Here is a 24,039-nt window from a genome sequence, read left to right on the forward strand (position 1 = left end):
AATTAGCTAATATTTAGTCCTCCTAATTAGTATCCGAACATCCGATGTGACACTGCTAAAGTTTAGCATCTAGTATCCAAACACCCCCTTAAAAACTGACGAATTGATGGAAACATTTGAATTGGCATACTTCCATCAGGTGTCGAATCTGAATGAACATGATAAGGCATACTTGCATAAGGTGTCGAATCTGAATGAACATGACAAAAATTATCATGTCAGATCGAAACAGTTGAAGCCCTGAGTAAAAGCATCACCCGTCATTCAGTCACCATATCATTCAACATGACAAACGTCAGGGCAACAGATCAAAGCGTTCAGCCAGGCAGAATGATTTGCCGAATGTTTGATTGATTCTATCATCCGTAAGGTCAACATAAACTGTCACCGCACTGTACGCTACAAACAGCTGTCCCAAAGGACAGAATGAAATACATCTAGCAAGGTCGAAAGATTTACAAAATTGATCCAGTAGCTTCACTGCAGAGTCCAGAATATAAAAAGAGGCGAATGAGGAGCCACAAGCGCATCTTCTAAGGGTACTGCAACATCAAGGAACAACAGAGAAGAAAAAAAATCAAATAGGATGATCACAACAACCAATGTAACAATACAAAGGAGAATCGCAGGTAATCATCACAGGTTGGTAAGTGACAGGATGAGGCACAATGCGAATATGAAAAGTAACACACCTGATGATACAAGCATATTCACTAGTTGAGAAAGTGTCGCTCCAGTGATCCTTTTTGTAATGGCCCCTGCACCTGCTTTCAACCTGATGCAATTTGATGAAAATACGTAAACGTTGTCCCTCTGAAGAAAGATGAATAAATATGGCCAGAAGAAAGAGCAATAATTTACCAGTCAGGTACTACTGCTGATAGTGGTATGTACACTTTTCAGTGCAGCTGAATGGAGAGGCAAATGTCATGGCTAAAAGCTTTGCAGCAAATACTTTCTTCAACTGTGATCCCTGAAAATGTAACAAGACATCATAAGCAACCTCTAAAGGACTTCACATTTCATCACTTGATCTTAAGTTGTTCAGACAGCTTGCAAATAGAGAACAGACAGTTCACTGCCACATTTCTGAAACAGTACTGTTTGTTTGATGACAGTAAAAGCTCTTCCAGAAAGAAGAGAGAGCAGTTGACCATATCCAGCATGAATTGAAAATGAAATCCTCCATGCTATTTACACAGTGGCTACACTAAGTGTGAATTTGGAAATACTTTTGTTATTATGCTATTCGAAAAGGTAATGAACCTAATACTTGATTTTGACAATAGCCGCCTTTCTGCATGTCAACAAGCTTTTCTCCACAGTATCCACCATTTTCCCATGGGCAGCCTTGTGGACAGCAATTTGCATCAATTATCGAAGGCATAAGACATTACTCCATTAATGCACAACTGCGAAGTAAATTGTGATTGACATCAGTCACATAAGCCGAATTGTGATAAATACAGATAAATTCTATGCACGCACCAGTTAACATCAATCAGAAGGCGTAAGGCCATGTGTAACTAATATACACATATACTTGAGAAAACGTTGATGGCAACAGAGCCATTATGGATTTCCTGAGGAATGCCTGAATGTTCCAAGGTGGCCTGGTGACATAAGGCATCTCCAATGGAGCATCCATATCATCTAGAGACAACGTAAGAGGTAGTCATAGCTTCTCAACTTGAGCCCCTTCAGCACTCCTCTCATCAAAACATGGACCAAGACAAACTCATGTTCTTTTTCCTATATTGTTGAGCCCAAATCTCCATTATCTTCCTCTCTTCTCCACATAATGAAATCCATAGGTGGCAAGGATTGAAGATGCTGTATGCCATTACACATGCTCTAATGCTGCAGTGAGATAGCAAAAAGAACAGCTGAATCCAATTTTCTCTGAAACCACATAGAGAGGTTGCGAAGCATGAAGAATGGAAATTATGTGAAGATGAGAAACTAAATAACTCATGTCATTGACTCCCCATCTTCTCAAATTCTGTTGCCAAAAAATCTGAGTTGTATGTTGATTTATCAGCTATGATCGAAAGTGAAATGAGTGAGACCTATAGAATTGATTTACGCAACATGCAGCCAGCTACTCCCAGGCACCTTACTCAAACCTCTTTCCGCCATTATCTTCCTTAATCTCTTAACCTTTTCCCACTTTTTTGCTTGTGCATAAATGTTACCCAGAAGAATGTAATATCCAGTCTCTTTAGGCTCCAGTTCAAAGCACTTTGAAGCAACAACCTCCCCAAGCTCAACGTTGTTGTGCAACCTGCAAGCAAGAAGCAAGGCACCCCAAACACTAGCATGTGGCCGCATTGGCATCTGCATGATCAGCTGGAACGCTTCGTCCAGCTTCCCACTACGCCCAAGAAGATCTACCATAATGGTGTAGTGCTCCACTGAGGGATCAATCCTATATTTGGTTGACATGGAAGCGAAGCAAGCACGGGCTTCTTCCATCAGTCCCGCATGACTGTATGCTGACAACAACCCAACAAAGGTCACCGCATTAGGATTGATATTTGCATCAGACATTTCCTTGAACAAGCCAACAGCTTCACTTAACTTGCCATGCATGCCACAGCCCACTATCATTGCGCTGTAAGATACCAGGTCTCTTGTCCGCAAGCCTCTGAACAAGTCGAAAGCCCTATCCATCTGCCCGCTCTTGGTGTACAAATCAACAAGAGCAGTGCGCAGGTGATCATCCAGCTCAACGCCCACAGACCCCATGAAACTCTCGACCCAGAGGCCGAACCTCAAGTCCCCCAGCTGCGAGCAAGCAGATATCACAGATGAGAAAGTCTTCTCATTGGGCAGCACCCAAACATGTGGCTTCAGCATCTGGTTAAAAATACCAAGCGCCTCCTGGGCGCAGCCATTCTGCGCATAGCATGCGATCATCGCGTTCCAGGCATAAAGGTCCTTGCTTTCCATCCTCTCGAACAGGTCAGCAGCAGCTTGGACGTCCCCGGCCTTGGCATACCCTGAGATCATCGTGATCCAGGAGACATTGTTCCTGATTGGCATCCGCTCGAACAGTTCCCTCGCTCGGGCTAGCTGGCCCTGTGCGATGAACCCGCATACCAGGGCGTTCCAGGACGCGGCGTTCCTCTCGGTCATTTGATCGAACAGCTCGATGGCCTCGTCGAGGTGGCCGGCCTTGGCGAGGCCGGCAACCATGGAGTTCCACGACACGACGTCCCGCGCGGGCATCGTATCGAACAGGGCGCGCGCGGCGGAGATGTCCCCCGCACGGAGGCGGGAGGCGAGGAGCGAGTTGGACGAGACGAGAAGGGAGTGGCGGCGCAGCGCGGGCGTGCCATCGAGCAGGTCCCGCGCAGCGTGGTGGTGCGGGGGAAGGAGGCGGGAGTAGAGGTGGGCGAGCGCGGCGTGCGGGTAGGGGTGGGAGAGGAGGCCGAGGCGGAGGAGGTGCGCGTGGAGGGAGGCGGCCGCGGGGAGCGCGGCGTGGGCCGGGAGGCGGGGCACGGACTTGAGGACGGCGGCGAGGGCGAAGGGGCAGGGGCGGTGCGACGCGCGCAGCGACGAGAGGTAGAGCGCCACGGCGTGGCGGGGCCGGCCCTGGTCCGCCGCGGCGCGGACGGCGAGCGTCCACGGCGAGTTGAAGCCAGCGGCGGCGGGTGGGGCGCGCATGGGCAGCGAGCCTGGTGCCACGCGTCCTCCCGCGGGTCTGCCTATCCCTCGGCGGCGGCACGAGTCCTCGCTGACTACGCGCTAAAGGAGTGGGAGGGACGGATCGCTCGCCGCTGCGAACTGAGATGACCGGACCGGCGACGAGGTTGGCTCGCCGGGGACTGAGAGGGACGCGGTGCCAGGGCCCGTTGGCAATGGCCACTGGGTTGTGGACTGGGGTGGTAGGGTAGGCTCTGAATTTTCACCGAATTATTTTTGAAAATTATGTTTTACCGAATTATTTAAACCGAAATTTTCAGGTATCCTAGTGGCAACCTCTGATCATCACCTTACACGTTAATCCTATGGATTATGTTTACTGCCTTTGATTCTAAGAGTCCATTTCCAGAAACGGCTTGTTTCAATTGCCCTTACCTTAACAAACTTCTTGCAAATTATCTCAACGCATATGTCACACAAGATGCCCAAGTTTTTGAAACATGGCACAGAATGAGAAAACCGAGATGGCAGAATCTATCATCAGTTCATCGCTGACACCGCAAATATGAGCATTCCATCATGTGCAGTTTACTGTACAAATTCCTGCCCCAAAATAGGACAGAAGTAAGGAACATCTAGGGTGTGTTAGGGTGTGTTTGGATGGAGGGACGGGATGTGACGGTTCCAGTTTTATATGTGTTTGGTTGGAGAGACATTAGGACGAGGACAGCATCAAAATGGCATATTCCTCAAAAAGTGGGATGGATCCGTTCCTCAAAAAAGGCCGGACCGATCCCGTCCCTCGCGGACAGCGCTAATGCCGTCTCGCGCAAGGCCGGAGCGGCGCGAGGTCAGGGGCGGCAGCGCAGCAGGCTGCGCGTGGGGATGTGCGCGTGGGGATGGGCAAGGATGCGGCGGCGGGGCGGCGCGAGCCAGCTGGGGCCGGGCGGCGGCGGCGGAGCAGGCCGCGGCAGGGATGGGCGAGGATGCGGCGGCGGCGCGAGCCGGCCGTGGCGGGGATGGGCAAGGATGCGGCGGTGGTGGAGCCGGCCGTGGCCGGGGGCGGCGGCGCGAGCCGGCTGGGGCCGGGCGGCGGCGGAGCATGCCATGGCGTCGGCAGTGAGCGTCGGCAGCGGAGTAGCTGATAGTAGGCCCCACAGTGTTAGAGTGAATGATAATTGGGACCCACAGTTAACGTCACGAAAACGCCGTCCATCTCATCCCTCACCCGTCCCTCCAACCAAATACTAAACCAGAGATGTCCCCGTCCCTCCAACCAAACATCAAGTGGAATCATCTCATCCAATAAAGAGGGATGACCCTATCCCGTCCCCTACATCCCTCCATCCAAACACACCCCAAAGGTATCACTTCCTCATAGCAAGAAAAGCTTTACACTTATCAACCCCAACTGTTTCTTCTTCCTCCCTATCCCCCTAAGTGCTACCATTCGACAATATGTTGCTAAATATATTATGGTATATGACTAAGTTTCAGATCTTGTCTATATTAAAATATATATATATATATCAAAAAGACTTTCTAAATAGGCTAAAAAAGAGTCAGCATACTCAAAATTCCAATAGTCCAAGGCCTCGAGTAAATAGACAGCAAATCCCCATCCTCTCCGGTCTCCGTTAAACCCCATTTCAGTAAAAAAAAAAAGTAGTAAAAATTGCTTAGCATTTCAGGCAACCAAAATTAAACTGGTTAAACTTACGGATTGGCTTGGGAATATGCATTGGACAGTAATAACCAGTTAACCATTACCATCCTTTAAACTGCAGTGCCTCAATTTTTATGCATCCATCATTGTTTCAGCAAGATACAGAAAACACATTATGTAGCATCGAAGAACTACACAAAAACCAGAAACTGTTTACTTATATGTGCCAACTGCCAACATCATAAAGTGTACACAATTTTATACCAAAATTTACTGGTAGGCATTCCTAATTGTAAACGAAAGAATACCAATCAACTTTAGTACAGATATAGCATCCCTAATATTAATATGAAGGTGCAAGGAATTAAAAAAAGAGCACGCCAACATTCAAATAAAAAAGAATACCTTTGATTCATCAGAGTCTGAAGTCTGGACGCATCAAACGATGGGAAATCCAGCTTGTCCTGGAACAGTGGGTTCGCCTTGATTAGCTTCTTGATCTCCATGAACACAGCATCCCGGGCTGGCGCTGTGTCCAAGTGCTCATCTTGCCTGTTCATCATCGATACATCACAATCACACTCCAATTTACCCCCACAATGTGGTAGAAATTCCGCAACCATGCCATTTCGATTGGCCACTGCGCCCAAGCTGGCTTCCAGCCATGGCTGCCCCAGCTTGGCTACGCCCAAAGTCCACCGTGAGCCAACTGTGTCCCATCACCCCTCCTCCCGTCGGGAACCCAACCTATATTCCATCTTTGATTATAAACGTACCAAAACATAGGAATTCTCTTTTCATCTTCATCAAATTAGCCTAAAAATGTGAGTCCCCATTTTTCATTGGACCTGTGAAAGTGGCTTAGAGTGAAGATATTTGTTACGCAATAATTGTTGCCAAGTCCCATCTGTGGTGAGAAGCTTGTAAAGCCATTTACTGAGCAAAGCTGTGTTTTTTATATCAAATCCTGAATTCCCAGCCCTCTTGATCCTTTGGTTCGGCACAGAATGCTCCATTTGGCTAGTGGTCACCACTTTGCCAAAAAAATCTTGATTGAAAACATCTAGGGATCGTGAAGAAAGACATCATATAGGTAAACTACTAAGAACTGAATTTATGTGTTAGTCTTTTCCATAGGCAGATGAAGTTAGAATTTCATTGTCAAACAATATTATGGTATATGACCAACTTTCAGATCGTCTTTACTACATGAAAACTTCACAATTGTGGATTATGTGACCATACAAAATAATAATCAAAGCAAAAATTTATATCAAGAGACTTTCTAAACAAACTAGTAAAAGAACCAGGTGCACTGTGAATTCCAATAGTCCAGGGTCTAGAAATTAAGACAGGGCAACTCCCATCCTCTCAAGGCACCATCATCACAAACCCATTTTAAGAAGTACCAAACAGTGCTTATTTTGTTTAGCCTTTCAGGTAACCCAAGTTTAAACTGGTTAACTTTCATGTATGGGCTTGAAAGTGTGCTTGGTTAACTTTCAGGCAACCCAAGTTTTTTTAAATATGAAGGTTGTATGCCTGATACCGATATATACAGGGAATATAAGTATAAATTTTCTCAAAATAAAAAAATACTTTTATAACATTTCATCTTTTTTGACCAAAGTCAGTAGCTCTAACCACTAGGGTAGAGGTCTTTTCACATAACATTTCATCTTTTACAGTCAATATTTTTTATCTCGAAACAGTTAAGACTCTACAACAACCATGGGGATCCCACAACCATGGGTATGCTTGGTTCTCTTGCTCACCATTGCCTAGCAAGGTTAGATAACATGCAAGCATGTTTGGTTGATTTGCTTGGTTTAAATTTTGGCTTGGTTTAAATTTGGGCAAGGTAAGCAAGGATTTCCTTGCTTTTTGAGCTTCCCACCTAGCAAGGATTGCCTTGACAGGCCTTGCCAAAGTAGTGAACAAGTTTGTGCAAGACAACGAAGTAGACCCTATGTGTTACCAATATAGTAGGCTAAAAGCACAATGTGTTACAAATGTGGTGAGAATGATCCTTGCTCATGACTATATATAAAATTATAATGCACAACAACCATGTAGTACAAACAATTTGTTAACATTTGGGCGAAATCTCACTGTTACGTGATCCTGAACGGGAAAGGACAATTGTTTGTCAAAAAAATTACAACTTAACTTAAATCTCGTCTACATTTTCACAAAACTCGATACTTTCGTGGCGACCAAAGAAATACAACCCGAAACCCGCTATCCATACAAAGCATACCAAGCAACATCATTTGCCTTATATTCAAATTTTCTAAAGTTGTTTTGTACTCAAGATCAATGTCTAACCATTGGAGAAAGCTTGGTAAGAATTTTATTTATTTATACATATGGCGTCAAATTTCCATGTGTCATTCCCTAATCAGATTCTCCCTCTGTTCCACTTAGGCCTTGTCGATTTGAAGGAGTTTGGAGATGATTTGAGTAGGGATTAAATCTCCTATGAATCAAAATCCCTCTCAATTCCCTCCAATCCCTTTTGAAAGGGGATTAACCGATCAAGACTATAGGGAGTTAGCATGGTCTTCAAAACTAGATTTTGACTCTTAACTCCCCGTATATTGCATTTGTAGGGAAAAAATCATTATAATAGGAAAGTGTTTTTAAGTATCAATCACAAGTCAATTGTTGGTCAAAGATAGTAAGTCTGGATCTTAAAATACATGCACCTTATATTATGAAATGGAGACAGTATAAGATTCCACAATCACATGAATACTACTGTACATGCTTAAAAAAGTGAAAATCTAGGCAACTACTCTCTCCGTTCCAAATTATAAGTTATTTCAACTTTCTTGAAGACTCAAACCATTTAATGTTTGATCAAAATTATAAAAAAGATCACAAAAGTTTGTGTCACCGAATAGTTATACTATGAAAATATATTTAATGAATAAACCAATGGTACTTATTTGACCAAACTTGAGATGCTTTGATTCTCCAAGAAAATTAGAATGACTTATAATTTGGAACGAAACATCTCAAAAAAATTAGAATGACTTGTAATTTGAAACTGAGTAAGTTATAATTTACTACGTAACTAGCAGTACCCCCAGCAATCGAAGGAAGCATATTTTCACGCGACTCGAGTAGCAAAGGCATCAGGGAGGTGAAGGTGTAAACAATGGTCTACCATACAAATTTACCAATTGTGACCGTAGATTTACCAATTGCGTCGCATCACGTACAACAACGCACGGGACGACGGTCGACTCCAACGCAGCACATCCAGAATCTGGTATGTAGGTCGACGAAACAGCAGCAAAGCTCAAGATGAAACCACGCCATGTCCTCCAAGGTGACAAATTCAGAACACGGCACAGGCACACGATAAATCGAACAATCTAGAGCCATGGTCAGCAAACACCCATCAAATCAAATAGACCCTCTAACTTGGTGGAATCCGTCATCACAGGCCACGCAAAATATCACCATCCAACATACCACCATATTTGTACACTACAAATAGTTGCCCCCAACAACAGGGCAGAAAATGAACAATCTAAGGCACCACTAAGCTCAGAGCAGGAAAAGCTTTACAAAAGAGGAAGATGATGTCAGCAGACCATCTCCGCGGATGCGACGGCAGCACCAGGTTGCGGTCAGGATTTTCAGGGGCGGAAAAGAACCAAAAAGACCTAACTTAGCAATGTCATCATCAATCACTACCTGGGCGCTGCCGCCACCAGCAAGGAGACGCTGTGGACTTGATAAATATGACCTCCTCTGATAATCTAACTGTTTGTCTGTTCTCCCTATCTCCTACAGGTCCTACAATTCTTTGCGCTAAGGAATCTCAATGCTGCGGGTGAGTCACCTTGTCGGCTGATCAGATGCCTGGTTGCTAGCAGCTGATGGTGCGGCTGTTATTGCTGGGTGCGCTCCGTTGTCCTGAGGTGGTGCCGTCCCCCACTTTGGGTCCGCGTCTAATGGCTCAACCACGTGGACTTTACCGTCGCTCATGCCGAGTGCAATCTGGTTAGGCTCCACGGGATGAGCAGCAACCACCAAGGGGTAAACACGTCCAGAACTGTTGGACAAGATGGATCGAGTGAGAAACAGCAACCAGAACATTGGTAGCTTGCAAAAACTTTAGTAGACAACACAGCCTGAATAAAGTAGTGCAAGTGATACACGTACGTAGGTAACATTGAAGGTGGAATGTATGCAGAAGGTCCAATCCTGCAACGTAATCTAAGGGAGTCCGCTTCAAAGACTCCAATAGCACCATCGCAGAATGTAGCGTAGACCAAGAGACCATCGCATGAGTATATTGCACTCGAGATTGGAGCTGGGAGCGCATCTCTTGGGGACCACTGCATATATTCAAGTACCAATAGAAAGTCAATGGAAGTATGACAAGGCACAATGTTCCAATTCATGGAACGATAAAAATACTTAAACCATCCCTTGATAAAAAATATACTCCCTCCGTCCCAAATTACTATTCGTTTTGGCTTTTCTAGTATATAGCTTTTGCTACGTATCTAGACATAATATATTCTAGGTGCGTAGCAAAAGCTATGTATGAAAAGCCAAAACGAATATAATTTGGGACGAAGGGAGTAGTTAAGATGAGTAGTAGCATAACATTACTAAGGCACACACAGTGCAAACTACAATGTATTACTTTGATGTATGATTATGCAACACATGCAAAGTGATCATGCATCAGGTAAAAAAGTTCAGTTATGAAATCATTTTTAGTTAATATCAGTAAGCATTCATGGAAAATGTGAATATCCCCACAGTAATATACAAAAAAGAAAAGAAATGGCTGGATTATAAATGAGGAAAAATCAATGAATCAAATGTCATTCATCCTAGGAAAATTGGCAAAGTCAAGAACACTACTAGATTAACAGAAGATGAAAGAAACTAACCGAGCGCAAACATTCAAGATTTCCATCATAGATTGCCAATTGGCTCTCATGAACTACCAAAAGATGTGTCTGGTCATTGTGGAACTGCACCCTTGTATCACCAACTAAAGTACCAGACCGGTTCGCTGGGGGTTGGATATATCTTGATTTCTTTTTCTCCCAACCATCAATGCTCCATACACATAGCTGCAACATTTTAAATCAACTAATCAGAAACATATAAGTAACCCATTCTTGTCACGATGACTGCAAACAAGATTTTGCAAAGTATAATAGTGGAACCAACATAAGCAGGCAGCTTTCCAGCATTTAATTTTATATCCATTAGAATTTGATAGAGCAAAATCCATATTATCATACCTGAGCATCAGCACCTGATGATACTAGCACATTCATAGATTGAGAAAAGGCTAGCCCAGTAATCTTTTTCTGATGACCCTTGAGCTTACTTTTGACCTGATGAGATTTGATAAGACACATTAATACTAAGACTAACAATAAACATGCACTAAGGGGTAACAAATACATTAAAAGTGTGAAATTCAGCAATAACAGGAATCAAGAGTTAGTGAGACAACAAATTCCCAAGCCTATAACTCTTGAAGGTTAGCTAATTGAATACCGTTGAGTGCTCGTAGCATGTATTTGATTGAAATATAAGTATGAAAAATAGCATTTACAAGATCCGCCAAGCTCCATTACAAAACACCAAAAAGTACCTTTTATATGACTCACTAAACAGTCTCTGATAAATAGGTTTGACTACAAATTTCCACAGTAATATGTTAGCAACAAAATATAAATGCATGTAGCTCATAGCAAATTCTATAGTGCCATTTTCACAAATCAAATGATCAAGCTAAGCTTTGTAAGTCTTAGCAGTTAAATATAAAGTCCTGCCGCTAACTAAAATTTTATAAATTTCAAAATGGAGTAACAATGATCAAAGAGAGACAATAACATACATCATCAATGCGGACGTTGTAGATTTGAATGGTAGAGTCCTCCATTCCAATAGCGATGATATTATTATCTTGTGGGTGGAATGCGAGGAAAGTTGCAGCAGGTGGAGGCGCCATGAAAGTAGTCATGACCTGTGAGAGATCCCGTATCCAAGCCGAAGAGTTAGACATCAGTAATGGCGCAATCAAGGAGTTACACTTTTTATCTTATGTTACCAGCAAAAAATATGATGTGTTATAACTCATACTCGTGGACATCTATGGAACTAACAAAATTGGTAATGGTGTGATCAAGGAATAACATTTTTTATATGTAAGTTATCAGCCAAAAAATATGATGCATTATAACACATACTTATGGACATCTATGGAACTAACAAAATTATTGCGGCAGGTACTAAAAAGGACTTCTACCTTGAATGTCATCATGTTGAACAAGGACACCTTGCCACCAGACGCAGACATAACATAGGAGTCATTTTTCGACAATGCAATGCAGGCAGTTGCTTCTTCTGGGTTGCCATCATTAGTGTCGTTTGTCATCGGAATCCCATTTGCTGGTTGCCACATTTGAGGCGCAACAGATGCAGTAGACTACAGGACACAACAACAAATTCAGAAAACAAGCAAACAAGACTGCATTTAAATTGAAGAAAGTGAAGTTCTCTGATCGAACCTTGCCATTAGGATTTCTGTCGCTCCTTTGCCATTTCCACAACTTATGAACAGCATTGGAGCCAAGAGCCAACAGTGCAATCCCATTATTTGTATATAACAAACGGACAACCTGTGGATCAAAGAAACAAGCATATCCATTATCAGAAAACCCAGAACATCAACGTACTGGATTACACTGTCTATCAAATCACACCAAAAACAACTTTATGCTATGCAACAGTCGGACAGACTATCATCCTTTCACACCCAAGGATAAACCTACTTATCACTAATTTTAATATAGAGAACAGATCACGTGTCAGATTGATTATGTCTGATCAAACTATATAATTCAATTACAATACAGTGATTCAAAAAGATGTACAAGAAAACATAGGTTAACATACCTTGCTTGGGTTCGTGTCCGTGTCTGACAAATGCAGGGCTCGAAGATGCCCATTATCAACAATGTCAGCCAACTTCCAGGTTTTCATCTTCTCAGATTCATCTGTTATTCTTGGTTTAACATCTGGAGTTCTGCTTGCATCCATAGGTGCCTGAAGTTTGTACTTTTAGCAAACCTACATAATGAACAGCAAGAGAGGACAGCAAGGCAGAAGGAACCTACCAAGCCACTTGTTGACACTGCAGGCAAGATCCGATCAGGCCGCTCGGCATTCACTGCTACAGGACTGGAGACATTTGAAACAGGACCAAGGGCAACAATTGGAGGCTGCATTAAAACCAAACATGGGAATAAGATAATAACAAACCTTGTCAATGTCACTAAATTCCCAACAAAAGTTAACATAAAAAGTAGGCAGCTAAGCGGTGAAGTTTCTAATCAAACAAATCAGTTGACTACTTAACTCAAAACCCCTTCTAGTGTATCTTCTCAAAGAACCATAAGCAAGAAAGAAGGAGTTAGCTTTTGTCTGCCACAAATGTGGCAACAATGACTAACTATGCCCGGCAGTAGTTCACCACAACTCTAGAAGCAGCAAGCAAGATACTAGCATCTGATAGGCACATTTGCCTGAGTTGTGGCAAAGTGCAGCACTGAACCAAGGGGGTCTCATAGGGTCTAACAAAATTTTCAGCATGACAAAGAAGAATAAAAGTAAATATAACCAAATTATGTAATACTCAGTAAGTTTATGTAACATTACCTTGGTATTTATTTGTTGAGGAGGTCCTCTAGAACCCTCAAATGCTCTACTTTCCAGCATCCTAAGCAACCTCTGCCCATCAGTGTTGGCAAGTATTTTAATCCCATTGTCACTAGTTGTAACAGCAAGTAACGAGCCTTCTCTATTGAATCTCAAACGAGGGCTTGCCTGCAAATTATCAGTAAAAGAGTGTTAAGAAGATATTCAGTATGGGCAAGTCAGATAATAGACAAAAAAGGGATACTAACAGGCAGTCCACCATCACAATCTGTTGTTGTTAGTATGTTAGTGTTATCCATATCCCAGAATTTAACAAGAAATTCATCTCCAGCAGCCAAGAAGCGGTTCCTGGTTGTGTCAAACTGAACAACACCGAGCGAACGTTTCCTGAAGCCATTGTATGTCCTCTTAATAGCCCCTTCAGTTTCATTCCACTCAACCAAGTGGGAATCACCTTCTTTACTGGTACCGCAAGAGAAGAGCCTGCAAGAAAAGTTCAGAAGTGAACAGCTGAAATGACTGAAAACTAAAAATGAATCAAGATGCTCACATATCTTGTTACTCTTCAACAGCTATTAAACTCTACAATACAACAGTTGCTACATCTCACCTTGTCCCATCAGCACTGTAAGCCATAGTAGTACACCAATGTCCAGGGGCATCATAGTCAACTCTTGAGCCCAAGCAATCATATAACCATGCCTTGATTTTTCCATCAATGGCGGTGGAGAAGATAAACTACAGGGCAAGTCAGAAAGCTAAATGAGAAATCAATACAATAAATCACAACTACTAACGTTAAATAGTCTAAACAGAACCTTTGCATATCAAACATTATAGCTAATGGAAATGAAGTAGTTGATGCAAACAGAAATGCAAATGCCTTTTATCAAAAGATGGAAGGGTTGGCACAATGGCCAGAATGCTAATAAATAAGACCTGCAATGGCAGTGCAAAATAAATACAAGAGTATCAAGAATATCAGCATTGAAGTTGTTCCAAGGGTACCTGAATGGACTCCTTGTAGTGCGGGCATACAGAATACACTGGAGCTTCATGGCCTTCAAACGTGTATTGCTTTTGTCCTGTTTGAGCATCCCACACCTGCCAAACCCAATGTATAAATATACTCAAGCCTAGTTTGTTTTGAGAAAATAAAAAGATCATACAATATCCTCACCTTAATGAGTTTGTCATCACCACACGTAATGATAGATAGGGTCTTGTTGGGGTGAGAGAAGGCTATGTCATTAACCCCACCAATGTGTGCATCAATCTGTTACATTTGAAAAGGAGTTAAGATACCTTAAAGGCTGTTAGCATTTATCCCTAATCACTATTAGAATATGCACACACCTCTGCTTGCTGCCGTAAGTCTCCATTAGGTACGAATGTGTATGTCTGAACAATATGCTTCGAGAAAGCAACACCTGGAAATCAAATCACACTTATATGAGACAGGAGGAACTCAATATCTCCATTACTAGGATCAGAGAGAAAATAGCCCCAAAGTATGCCATAATGACCCGTAATTGCATGCCCAAATGTGGATAGTAGCACTGAAGTAAACCACTCCATACCTAGAATAGTTCCATCAGGGCTCCACAGACATCTATTGACAGATATTGCAGCATCTTTCATCAGTGCAGCCTGCACATAAAACGCAAACTGTGCATGAGAACGCACCACTTCAAGACACCAAGCTGCTACTTCTAGCAGCATGAAACATGGTAAGAAAAGTAACTTTAAGCAGTCACCTGCAAAGGCAATGTGCAGGAACCAATATCCCAAACTTTGAAAGTCTTGTGAGCTATCCTTTCGCGTGAACCAACCTCCCATACCGCAATGTCACCAACATTTGTTCCAACTGTGTGGATCAGAAAACTAAATGTAATGGACAGTTACCAAAGTAACAGTTCAACAACCAAGGGGTGTGTTCCCAGCAAGTACCTAAAAGAATGGTTTGTTGAACAGGATGGAAATCCAGGCTCATAACATTAGAACCCTGATTAAGGGTACGAACCACTTGTTTGGGAAGGTCTTCTTGTGTGTACATATTGGCAGGATGACTTGCACCAGAGAAAGATACCTGTCATAGTTTTAATGAATCATAACTTGATTATGGAAATGCAGAAAAAGAGTGAGGCTAAACACAAATGTCTCTGAGTTCATCCAGTACCTCATCTGGTTGCCCTACACGCATTCTTTTCATGAGATGTTCTGAATCTGCAGACTGGTAATCAATACCAGGTGCACTTGTAGGGGTTCTTGGATGCTTTAGAAATGCCGCTGCAAGGAAACAGAAGGTTCAGAAAGGGTCAAACACTGCCACTGGTGACAACCACCATTTAGCTCAATCAAGTTCAACTTACCTGTGTTTGGAGCCTGAACAAGACCAGGCGGTCCTTGTGCAACAGCAGCATGAGGCAAAGAGGGATTGGCATTTGTCATCCAACCTGCAATTGCATTCGGAGATGGCGACACCACAGGTTGGAATGGCTGCAAGATTGAAGCGTCATAAGTAATTGATGGTTTTTTTAGAAAACGGAAAAGGTTCCGCCCTCTGCGACCGCACACAGCTAAGTAACTGACGGTTAGGATAAGTAAAATGTCTGCTTGTGGCAATACTTACAGCATGAGCACCCATTGGTGGAAATCCAGCTGACTTAGGGATGGATCCAACAAGGGGTCCATTGGCAGGCGGAGGAGCTCTTGCTCCATTGGTAGGAGCAGCACAAGAGTGATCAGTAAAGAGGGTCTTAATGTCAGGGTTTGGTCTGGGGTTCTTGCAGAGCTGGTGTTGCCAGTTCAGACTGAAAGTCAAAAGGAAACAAACCCCGGTTAGTATCGCCTTTTACAAGCACAAAATGTGTTTCTGGAAGCATTTTTAGACTTGTACGTCACAGCAAGCAGATACATCCCAATTATGGCATGCATAGATACAACATGAGGATAAGAAAAGGATGGTGTCTGCTATAGGCATCTAAAGCTAGAACCCCTACAAAAAGACAATTTTGTTTGTACATTGTCGTATTTGATAAAAGCTATTGGGGTAAACAGGTGGACATGTCCAAACCACACGAAACAATCTCAAAAGAAAGATCTATATCAAAAAGAATCTGTAGTCAGTAACAACCAGAAGTAAAATTCCAACAAGTCAAAGAGCCAAGGAAGCATTGACTACATTTAACCACTCCCTCCATTAGTAAAACTCAATTTCAAAGTGGCAGAGAATGCATATTTATTATGTAGCCAATCAGTCTGCTCCCTTAAAAATCCTTTAATGGTTCAGTGCTACAACTTAACATTCTGCTCCCTTTTATCTTATTCATCCATCATTAATTAAGGTAAGTAACGTAAACACACTATTTAGCATCAGAATAACCAGAAAGAAGATAATGAACAAAAATAGTAAACCTCAGCATGTCGCGGTTATGTGACAAGAGTTCTTTGATTTACTTTTTGTGCACGTGAAAATTAAATGCTACCATACAATCTAATTAAATTGATACCAAAGAATACCATTGTTATTCACAAATTGTGTTCTAGTATTTCAAAGAAGGGCAATACATGTGACTAAGCATATCAAAATTAAATCAACCGAGCACCTTTGATTTATCAATGTGCGAAGTCTCGAAGCTTTAAATGGTGGGAAATTCAGCTTGTCCCGGAACAGTGGGTTCGCCTCGATGAGCTTCTTGAGCTCCAAGAGCATGATATTCCGAGCGGACTTTGTGTCCCCGTACTTGGATAGTTGCTCATTTTGCCTGTTTTCATCATCAATACACAATCACGTCCAGATCGACCAAATGCACTGAACATTTTGCTTCCGAGAGGAACTTTGCCTTTACCTAAAATTCTCCAAGGTCAGCAGCTGTGTTATCTCCTTGAACAGCTCCTCATTGAAGGAGGCGAACACCTTGAGATCCTTCACGAGAATCTCCACGGCCTTGGCCCTATCATGCCTGTGAAACCGACAGCAAATTCAGCACAAATCAACCTTGACAAGGACCAAGTACCAAGAGTAGCTTAATGATGAGCCAGTCACCTATCAAGGGCCTCGAGGTACTTCTGCTTGCGGATCTCAAAGAAGATCTTCATGGAGTAGCGGTTGTCCTCCACCTTGGTGAAGCCGCTGAGGTACTTCTCCACCTCGTCCCACTCGCCGCCCTGCACAAGGTCCTCGAAGTGCTTCATGTTGAAGTAGAAGCCCGACTCCTGCTCCAACCTGCGCAAGCAACCGAAAAAAGCATCAGGAATCTCAGCCCACCCGACACGCCAGGGCTCCAAAAATACCCATTCACGATCATGGCGGACACTCACTTGTGCACCGTCTCCTTGAACTTCTCCTCATCGAGGAACTGCAGGATGAGGAACACCAGCTCCCTGCTCAGAGACGACATGGCTCCCCCGATCCCACCCGGAGCCTCCAGCTCTCAAAAACCCGCCTAAACCTCCGGCCTTCCCGGCAGTCGGCAGATCCCCTCCCAAATCCCCCCACAAAACCCGCTCCAAAGTCCAAACGGCCCCCCAAAACCACAGCAAACACCAGCAGCGAGCTCAAAGCCTAGCTCCCGAGATCAGAGCCAGAACCCACGGACCAAGCAAGCTCACAACCGAAGCACGGGCCTCGCCGTGCCCATCCCGCCGGGATCCCGGGCCGATTCCGTCGGCGCGACGGCCGATCTGCAGCTGCCGACGCCGGCGGCACGAATCCGGCCGCCAGGCGGCGCCTCCAGGAGCTCCCGCCTCGACCGCGCAGCCGCCGGCTAGGGTTTGGCCGCGCCGCCGCCGCCGCCTCCGTCTCCAAACCTCAGCTCCAGCCGCCGCGTTTCCCTTCTTATCTCTCTCTGTCCCTCTCTCTCTTGCTTTCTCTCTCCGAAAACTTCTCTCACTCTATTTTTTCCTCTCTCTCCTTTTGGTTTTTTTGGACCGCGTTTTATAACCACCTCGACCAGGCACCCCATTTATAGCAACCCAGACAACCCAAGAAATGACGGTAACACCCAAGCAACAGCTGCTCTATTCACGCAACTGCCACTGCCGAGGCAAGGGGTCCAGGGGTAGTCTCGTAAATCTCTCGACGAGGGGCAGAAGCGGAAGTGGGGCGGTCGCGCGCTCGCTTGCAAGCCGGGGAGGGGCGTTTCGGTCATTCGGCGCGGGGGTTAGGGGAGCATCGTGGGGTGGCTGCGGGGCCCACAACGATCGTGGGGCCGACGAGGGCGGAATGGTCATTTCGGCGCCAGCTACTGTAAGTTTTCCCTGCTGCCACGTCATCCTTCCTCGTACCCATTAACTTCTTTTTCTTGCCGGGTTTTTTTTTTCGCTCTCTCTCTCTATCGCTTTCGGCTTTCTGGCGCATCACCGGTTTCGAATTTTGAACGCGACCAGTTCGTGGTAGGCGCACCCAGACACCTACCCAACTTTCCAGGCGTGTACTCAGTTTGATAATGACAGGAGACAGAATAGAAGAGTGTGCTTTTGTGGATATAGTTTGTTGATGTAGAAATTTTTAATAACGATATGGATTAAATATCTTGTGCATCAATCCACTATGTGTTAAGTAAGGGTTTCTTGTTTTCGTTCAAGTCCTTCTTTCCATAGAAAATACCCTTCTTTGCCAAAAGAAGTTTTATTCTTTGTATATGTGTACACAACACACACCATCTAAAATTAGCATCCATGTATAACAAAGTGCATCTATGCTACTTCTTAAATTGGATGTATTGCCGAAAAATATCTATGTGTGATTTGGATGGACTCTCGTAGCCACCCTTGCAAAATACATGTCGGCAATGCAAGCTGATTTTTGGCTTACCCGCACCGCTACACCTCAAGCCCAATTGATTTTATGCACTCACTCGAGTGCAAAAATGCAATGGATAGCTGGTTTGTGCCCACGTGCAAAAAGAAGTGTTTTAATGCAAGTCAATTGTTGGCTTGCTTGCACACGTACACCTCGCATCAAGTTGATTTATGGCGTGCGTACAGAACCACATCGCGTGCAAATAAAATATCAGCGACCAACTAGCATGCGCCAACATGCAAGCAAGACTGCGGCGGCCACTGAGGTGCATTAGCGTGTGGATAAAAGTATGATGACTAACTGATTTGCCCCCAACATGCAGATAAAACCGTGGCGGTTAGCTTGCCTTTGCCGATGTGCAGACAAACCACAGCAGCCAACCGGTCGGCACCAACATGTGGACAAAACTGCAGCGGCCAGCTGGTCAGTGCTCACGCGTGCGGACAAAACTGTGCTGGCCGATTTGTCTACACCAATGGATGGACAAGACCATGGTGGCTAGCCCATCTGCACCAACATGCATGTCAGTGGAGAAGACTAGGTCCAGCTTGTGTGTGGAGACGGGTGGACAATACCACGGCGACTAGATTGGCTGCGCCGACATACAGACAAGATCACGACAGATAGCTTGTCTACATTGTCATGCGGACAAGACCATGGTGGCTACCTGGTCTGCACCGATGTGCGAACAAGCTAGACTGCGGCAGCTAGCTTGTTGGCACCTACATGTGGACAAAATCATAGCAACCAACTAGTCGAAACCCACGTGCAACAAACTTGTCACATCTTGCAACAAAAATATGTTTAAAAGTGTCATTCACACTCGGAAAATAGGTAGCACAACGTACACATTTCACATGAATGTAATTGCATACATTACTACCAACTTAAAAAAATGGTTGAAGGGTAAATTGTCAAGTAAGGTGGCGCAAAAAAGGTCAAGGATATGTGCGGTCATAAAAAAGCTGGACGGGAGCGGAGAAAAAGGCACGCGGATGCCCCCGGGTACGTGTAGTGTGGTGAGATTCGGTCGCAATAATTCTCGATTTCCGGACCTGTCGCTTTCCCGCTGCGCCCTAGTGCGCGAGTAGCTGTCCAGCCTTTAATATGATATGTCAGTTCACCTATACACGCCACCTATATAAGTTCTTCCGCTTATCAGCCAACTGCCAACGCAACTGGGTCCAGATTTTATTTCACACTCCTTTTCTGGCGGGAAGAAAAAAAAAGGAAGGAAAAGACGCCCCGCACCGAGATCCTCCCCCTCCACGTCGCACGTGCCACTCACTGTCCGACACGTGGCGCGCCATCTTTGACTGGCCCTCGTCACGTGCCTCCCCTTCTTTGACGCGACTGCTCGGCGGACGGGGATGCCGGGCATGGGGCGGGCCGCCACGTGAATACGCGGGCGCGAGGTTGGCGGATAATTACGTCACCTGCCACTGCCCTCGCGCGGGCGAGATCGAGACGCTGGAGGGGCAGCGTCGGGAGCCGAGATGAGAACCCGCGTCCGGCCTGTCTCGGGTTCCGGGCGATCGAGGCCGTCCGTATCGCGGCGGCAGTGGAGATCACATGCGGCCGTGGCCTCTGGATCTTCTGCGGCTGCCCTGTGGAAATGGGCTGGACCGCCTGGCGTGGCTCGTTGCTTGATCTGTGTCGCTCCGTGGAAAAGCGCGTGTGCTGGGCAAAAGATGAGTAGGAGTATATTCCCGCTGTCCCATTGCTTTCGATCGGAGAAAATGTTTCATAATATTTGCATATTAAAATAATTAGATGAAGTGCAATTATTGCATTATTACGTGGAGTTATTCTGTAGAAAGTAATCTAACAACACGGTAAGTGTAATTAGATGCTGGACCAACCAATGTTAGAAAGGATCAGTTACCAAACCAAATACTACTGTTAGCATCCTGGAACGTGACGGATCCATGGATCACACAGTTGGAGCAGAACATCAGCGTTTTGAAGTAAGGTCGAAAAGATATAAAAACCTTGTTTTGTATGAAAGAAAAAAGATGGGCCTGCTTGCTCCTTGTAGCTAGTGTTATGCATGGGGCGCACTCCACCTCACATAAGTCACAGTGTTACACAAAAGGAGCAAAAAAGAAAGATGACAGGGAGGAAATTGGGGATGATGAGTAGAGGGAAGAGATTGTATGAGTGGTCACACTCAAAGTGCACGTACGAGAGAGAGAGAGAGAGAGAGAGAGAGAGAGAGAGAGAGAGAGAGAGAGAGAGAGAGAGAGAGAGAGAGAGAGAGAGAGAGAGAGAGAGAGTGATGAGCTAGTGTAGGTGTAGGGAGGTGGTGGTGAATGTGATGGGTGGTAACTGTTGGGTACACCATAATTGGCGCTACGTCTAGATAGGCACAGCTTGTGGGGGCACCGCCATCATGTGCGTGCTAGTACTCGTTTGTGTGCGCAGCGCAGGGGGCTAGCAGAGGATTAAAAATTGGTACGCCCACATGGAGATAGGGCCATCTTCATACACCGCAGCATTAATTCTTTATTTCGTGCCTGCACACATAACTCCCTCTTCCCAAAAATATTTCAAAAATTAAAATAGTTATTGAGCGTTTCTTTTGCTTCCGAAACAATATTTGACATCCATCAACAATAACATCTTTTATGGTCGAGGTGAGCTTACATTTCCCCTAACTATGATAAAGTTGAGTTTAGACATGGTCACACGGTTGTTGGTTCAAAAGCAATAGATGCGATAAGAAAAGATAAGAAAAGAGAGGTTAGAACATGACTTGGATCACTTAGCTTTGTTCTGACTAGACATGAAGGGGAGACAAAAGCGTGTTATATTATGATGTATTTGGTTCGTTTTCGATCACGCCACGCCATGATTCTGGTTGCGTTGGTGAACAAATCCTGCATTAAACTTTTGGCGAGAAATACAATTGTGATGAACTACAAAGATGTCTAAGCAATTACGGCACGCCAAAACAACGACCCCAGTGCCTGCGGCGTGATGACCTTCAGACGCCATCCAAATACGGCCCTTAAACTTGGTGTATTGTAAGGATTTTGATTTTTGTCATTTAGTGACTAGCTGCTTAAGATCAGCCAGTGCTCGGTGGATAAATTCAAGAGCTCAACATCTTTAATTTAAATGATATATATTTAAACAATATATAGATAGCTCTATCTAATAATACACCAACGAATTGCATACTAAACCATATGATGCCACAAAACCTGTAATTATAGCTATACACTATACATAGGATGGAGCCGGAGAGGAGGTCCTACCTTCCTTCCCATGATGCACGCCGTACACGAGCTAGTGGAGTACCAGTGCATAAAAATAGCCAAGGCCCTAAAGACCTTTCTCTCCCCGCGTCCCGGCGTCTCCATCTCTTCCTTTGTTTGCTTCAGAATGCATGCATAAAGTAAATAGCTGACACGTTACCCTTCACGAGAGGCAAAAAAAAAAAAAACACAGCAACAAACACAAGGAAAACCATAAAGAATGGTCGAGCACGAAGCAATTCCTCACCTGTTTCAAAGGCCCCCCAGCATCCACGTGTACCGCCAGTCCACCACCACACTTGGTTGCTCTCCAGTAGGGATGGGCACGGTCAGGGGCTCATCAGATAGGGACACCCCAAACCAGCCTCCTCCATGGAATTGGAAAGGGATAGCTGATCTTGACTCCTCCAGAAAAAAAATGTGGCGCAGTTTAGCTAAAAAAAAATATAGTAAATGCATTTTCGTTTTGCTTTCAACAATAGCGACTCCATTTGATTTTTTTTTGGTCATGGCATGTGAAAAATAATGGATTTCGGCGTGTGTTATCGATCACGAACAAAGGCGTGATCCTAGAGTTAATCTCGCCGTTCAAATGAAGTACACTATTCTCCACTTTGTGAGACACATATGCCTACGTGTTTAGCTTCTCTTTGGAGGCGTATCTTGCTTGGGATGAGCAAGGAGCTAACGAGTAACAACGCCTTTTGAAAAAAAAAGTAGTAATCAAAGAGCTATAAACACTTGCTTAATATCTAAAGGTACCTAGCGAACTAAAACAATGGATCCAAAAAAGAGAATTCTCTAACTATTCTACTACTAATCATTCAATAGCTGAATAAACCCATCAAATTGTTCACCAATTATTGGAAAGCGATAGAATCGTGAAACGGATGTTTGTCAACAATTGGTAGCACAAATCCCATCCCATCATGCACAAAATAAGTCCCACGTTTTCTTCCGAATAGGAAAAAAAATTGCAAGGAGCTCAAAAATAACACCCAGCAGCCATCATGGAGCAAAATACCATATTCAATTCAATTGCTTATTATTCGGACATACTTTAAATTCTCTAGATAAAATATATCCATGTTTGTCCATAGCACATCGTATATAGGTCCTTGAAAAGTACAATTTGCAAGTAAATTTCAATTTCGTGGTGGTATTTGTTTTGCTCATTCATGTCCTTGCAGGTATGCCAAACAAGCGCAAAGCACATCACATGGCCGTCAATTCCGTCGGTGTGACGCCTACTGCCTGCTACCCCTACGAGCGAGACGGTCTTCTCTCTCTCTCCCCTCCGTTTTGCTGTTTCCAAGAAGAAGAGCACCAGCACCAGCACCACCAGGCACCGGCGGACAGCGAAAGGATGGAGGTGACACGCGTGGCGTCGATGCATGTGGATGGATGGCCCCTTGCCTCTTTTGTCCGGCTCCAGTTTTTTACTGTGCCGTGGTGGTCGCTTGCTCTTGGCTCCAGCTTTTTATTTTTTGCTTGCGGCGTTTATTTTTTTTATTTTTACTGAGAGGGGAGGGAGGGAAAGTTAGTGGGGTCAATGTCAGGGAAAGCGACGTGGCGTTGTGGCTTCTTGTTGGAGGAACTATGATGATGGCAGGTTCCTTACCTAACCGTATTTAATATGCAAATGGGAAGCGCACGCCGGAGGTGCACCATCGAGCCCTGCTCCCCTTCTATTTCGAGTTATATTGTTGTCTTTTTATAAAGTAAGGAAGTGCTAGTCTTGCATGTAGATAGTATGAAGCCACATCCTAAAGGTTCTTGGACATTTAATTTCTATACTGAAATTAGAAACTAAAGAGACTTATATAGACATAATAGTGGTATATAGGTAGAACCTGAGCCTGGGCCGTGCTGTGTTTGTGAAAAATAGGGTATAATTGGTCGCTAGAATTAATCGGAATGTGTTGCAAGCAAATATATGCAAGCTAGTT

The 24,039-nt window shown here is 44.3% G+C and overlaps 2 protein-coding genes across 3 annotated transcripts; both read right to left on the reverse strand.

Annotated features, from left to right (window-relative positions):
• Window positions 1-334: 334 nt before the first annotated feature.
• On the reverse strand, window positions 335-3,882 carry LOC117859684 (uncharacterized). Of its 2 annotated transcripts, none has more exons than XM_034742849.2 (5): window positions 1,489-3,882; window positions 1,274-1,412; window positions 862-973; window positions 693-775; window positions 335-542 (listed from the first exon to the last, which is right to left on the reverse strand). In XM_034742849.2, the coding sequence occupies exon 1, from the start codon at window positions 3,667-3,669 to the stop codon at window positions 2,083-2,085; it is 1,587 nt and encodes a 528-aa protein (XP_034598740.1). In that variant the 5' UTR covers window positions 3,670-3,882; the 3' UTR covers window positions 335-542; window positions 693-775; window positions 862-973; window positions 1,274-1,412; window positions 1,489-2,082. The 2 variants fall into 2 exon arrangements, with proteins under 2 accessions (XP_034598740.1, XP_034598741.1); XM_034742850.2 differs by having other exon boundaries at window positions 1,267-1,412.
• Window positions 3,883-8,706: 4,824 nt separating this feature from the next.
• LOC117860442 (protein TOPLESS-RELATED PROTEIN 2) lies at window positions 8,707-17,933 on the reverse strand. The gene is made up of 25 exons (XM_034743732.2): window positions 17,348-17,933; window positions 17,073-17,252; window positions 16,876-16,989; window positions 16,633-16,791; window positions 15,657-15,837; window positions 15,397-15,523; window positions 15,204-15,313; window positions 14,975-15,113; window positions 14,782-14,891; window positions 14,605-14,674; window positions 14,381-14,454; window positions 14,205-14,300; window positions 14,033-14,128; window positions 13,635-13,762; window positions 13,273-13,507; window positions 13,025-13,192; window positions 12,484-12,588; window positions 12,263-12,412; window positions 11,875-11,985; window positions 11,613-11,792; window positions 11,202-11,330; window positions 10,597-10,692; window positions 10,237-10,422; window positions 9,494-9,669; window positions 8,707-9,383 (listed from the first exon to the last, which is right to left on the reverse strand). Exons 1-25 carry the CDS (start codon window positions 17,425-17,427, stop codon window positions 9,167-9,169), a joined length of 3,417 nt encoding a protein of 1,138 aa, XP_034599623.1. The 5' UTR covers window positions 17,428-17,933; the 3' UTR covers window positions 8,707-9,166.
• Window positions 17,934-24,039: the final 6,106 nt, after the last annotated feature.

This window comes from Setaria viridis, chromosome 6, assembly GCF_005286985.2.
Source record: "Setaria viridis chromosome 6, Setaria_viridis_v4.0, whole genome shotgun sequence".
In the NCBI taxonomy this organism is placed as follows: Eukaryota; Viridiplantae; Streptophyta; class Magnoliopsida; order Poales; family Poaceae; genus Setaria; species Setaria viridis.

What these genes read in the sequence shown, in the direction of transcription:
- LOC117859684 (XM_034742849.2), bottom strand. Translation starts at nt 3,669, where the DNA reads ATGCGCGCCCCACCCGCCGCCGCTGGCTTCAACTCGCCGTGGACGCTC.
- LOC117860442 (XM_034743732.2), bottom strand. Translation starts at nt 17,427, where the DNA reads ATGTCGTCTCTGAGCAGGGAGCTGGTGTTCCTCATCCTGCAGTTCCTC. An exon ending in GTGTAGGGCAACCAGATGAG is followed by an intron (nt 15,114 to 15,203) that starts GTACTGGATGAA and finishes AAACTATGACAG; the next exon opens with GTATCTTTCTCTGGTGCAAG. An exon ending in ATCTTGAATGTTTGCGCTCG is followed by an intron (nt 9,670 to 10,236) that starts GTTAGTTTCTTT and finishes GAATATATGCAG; the next exon opens with TGGTCCCCAAGAGATGCGCT.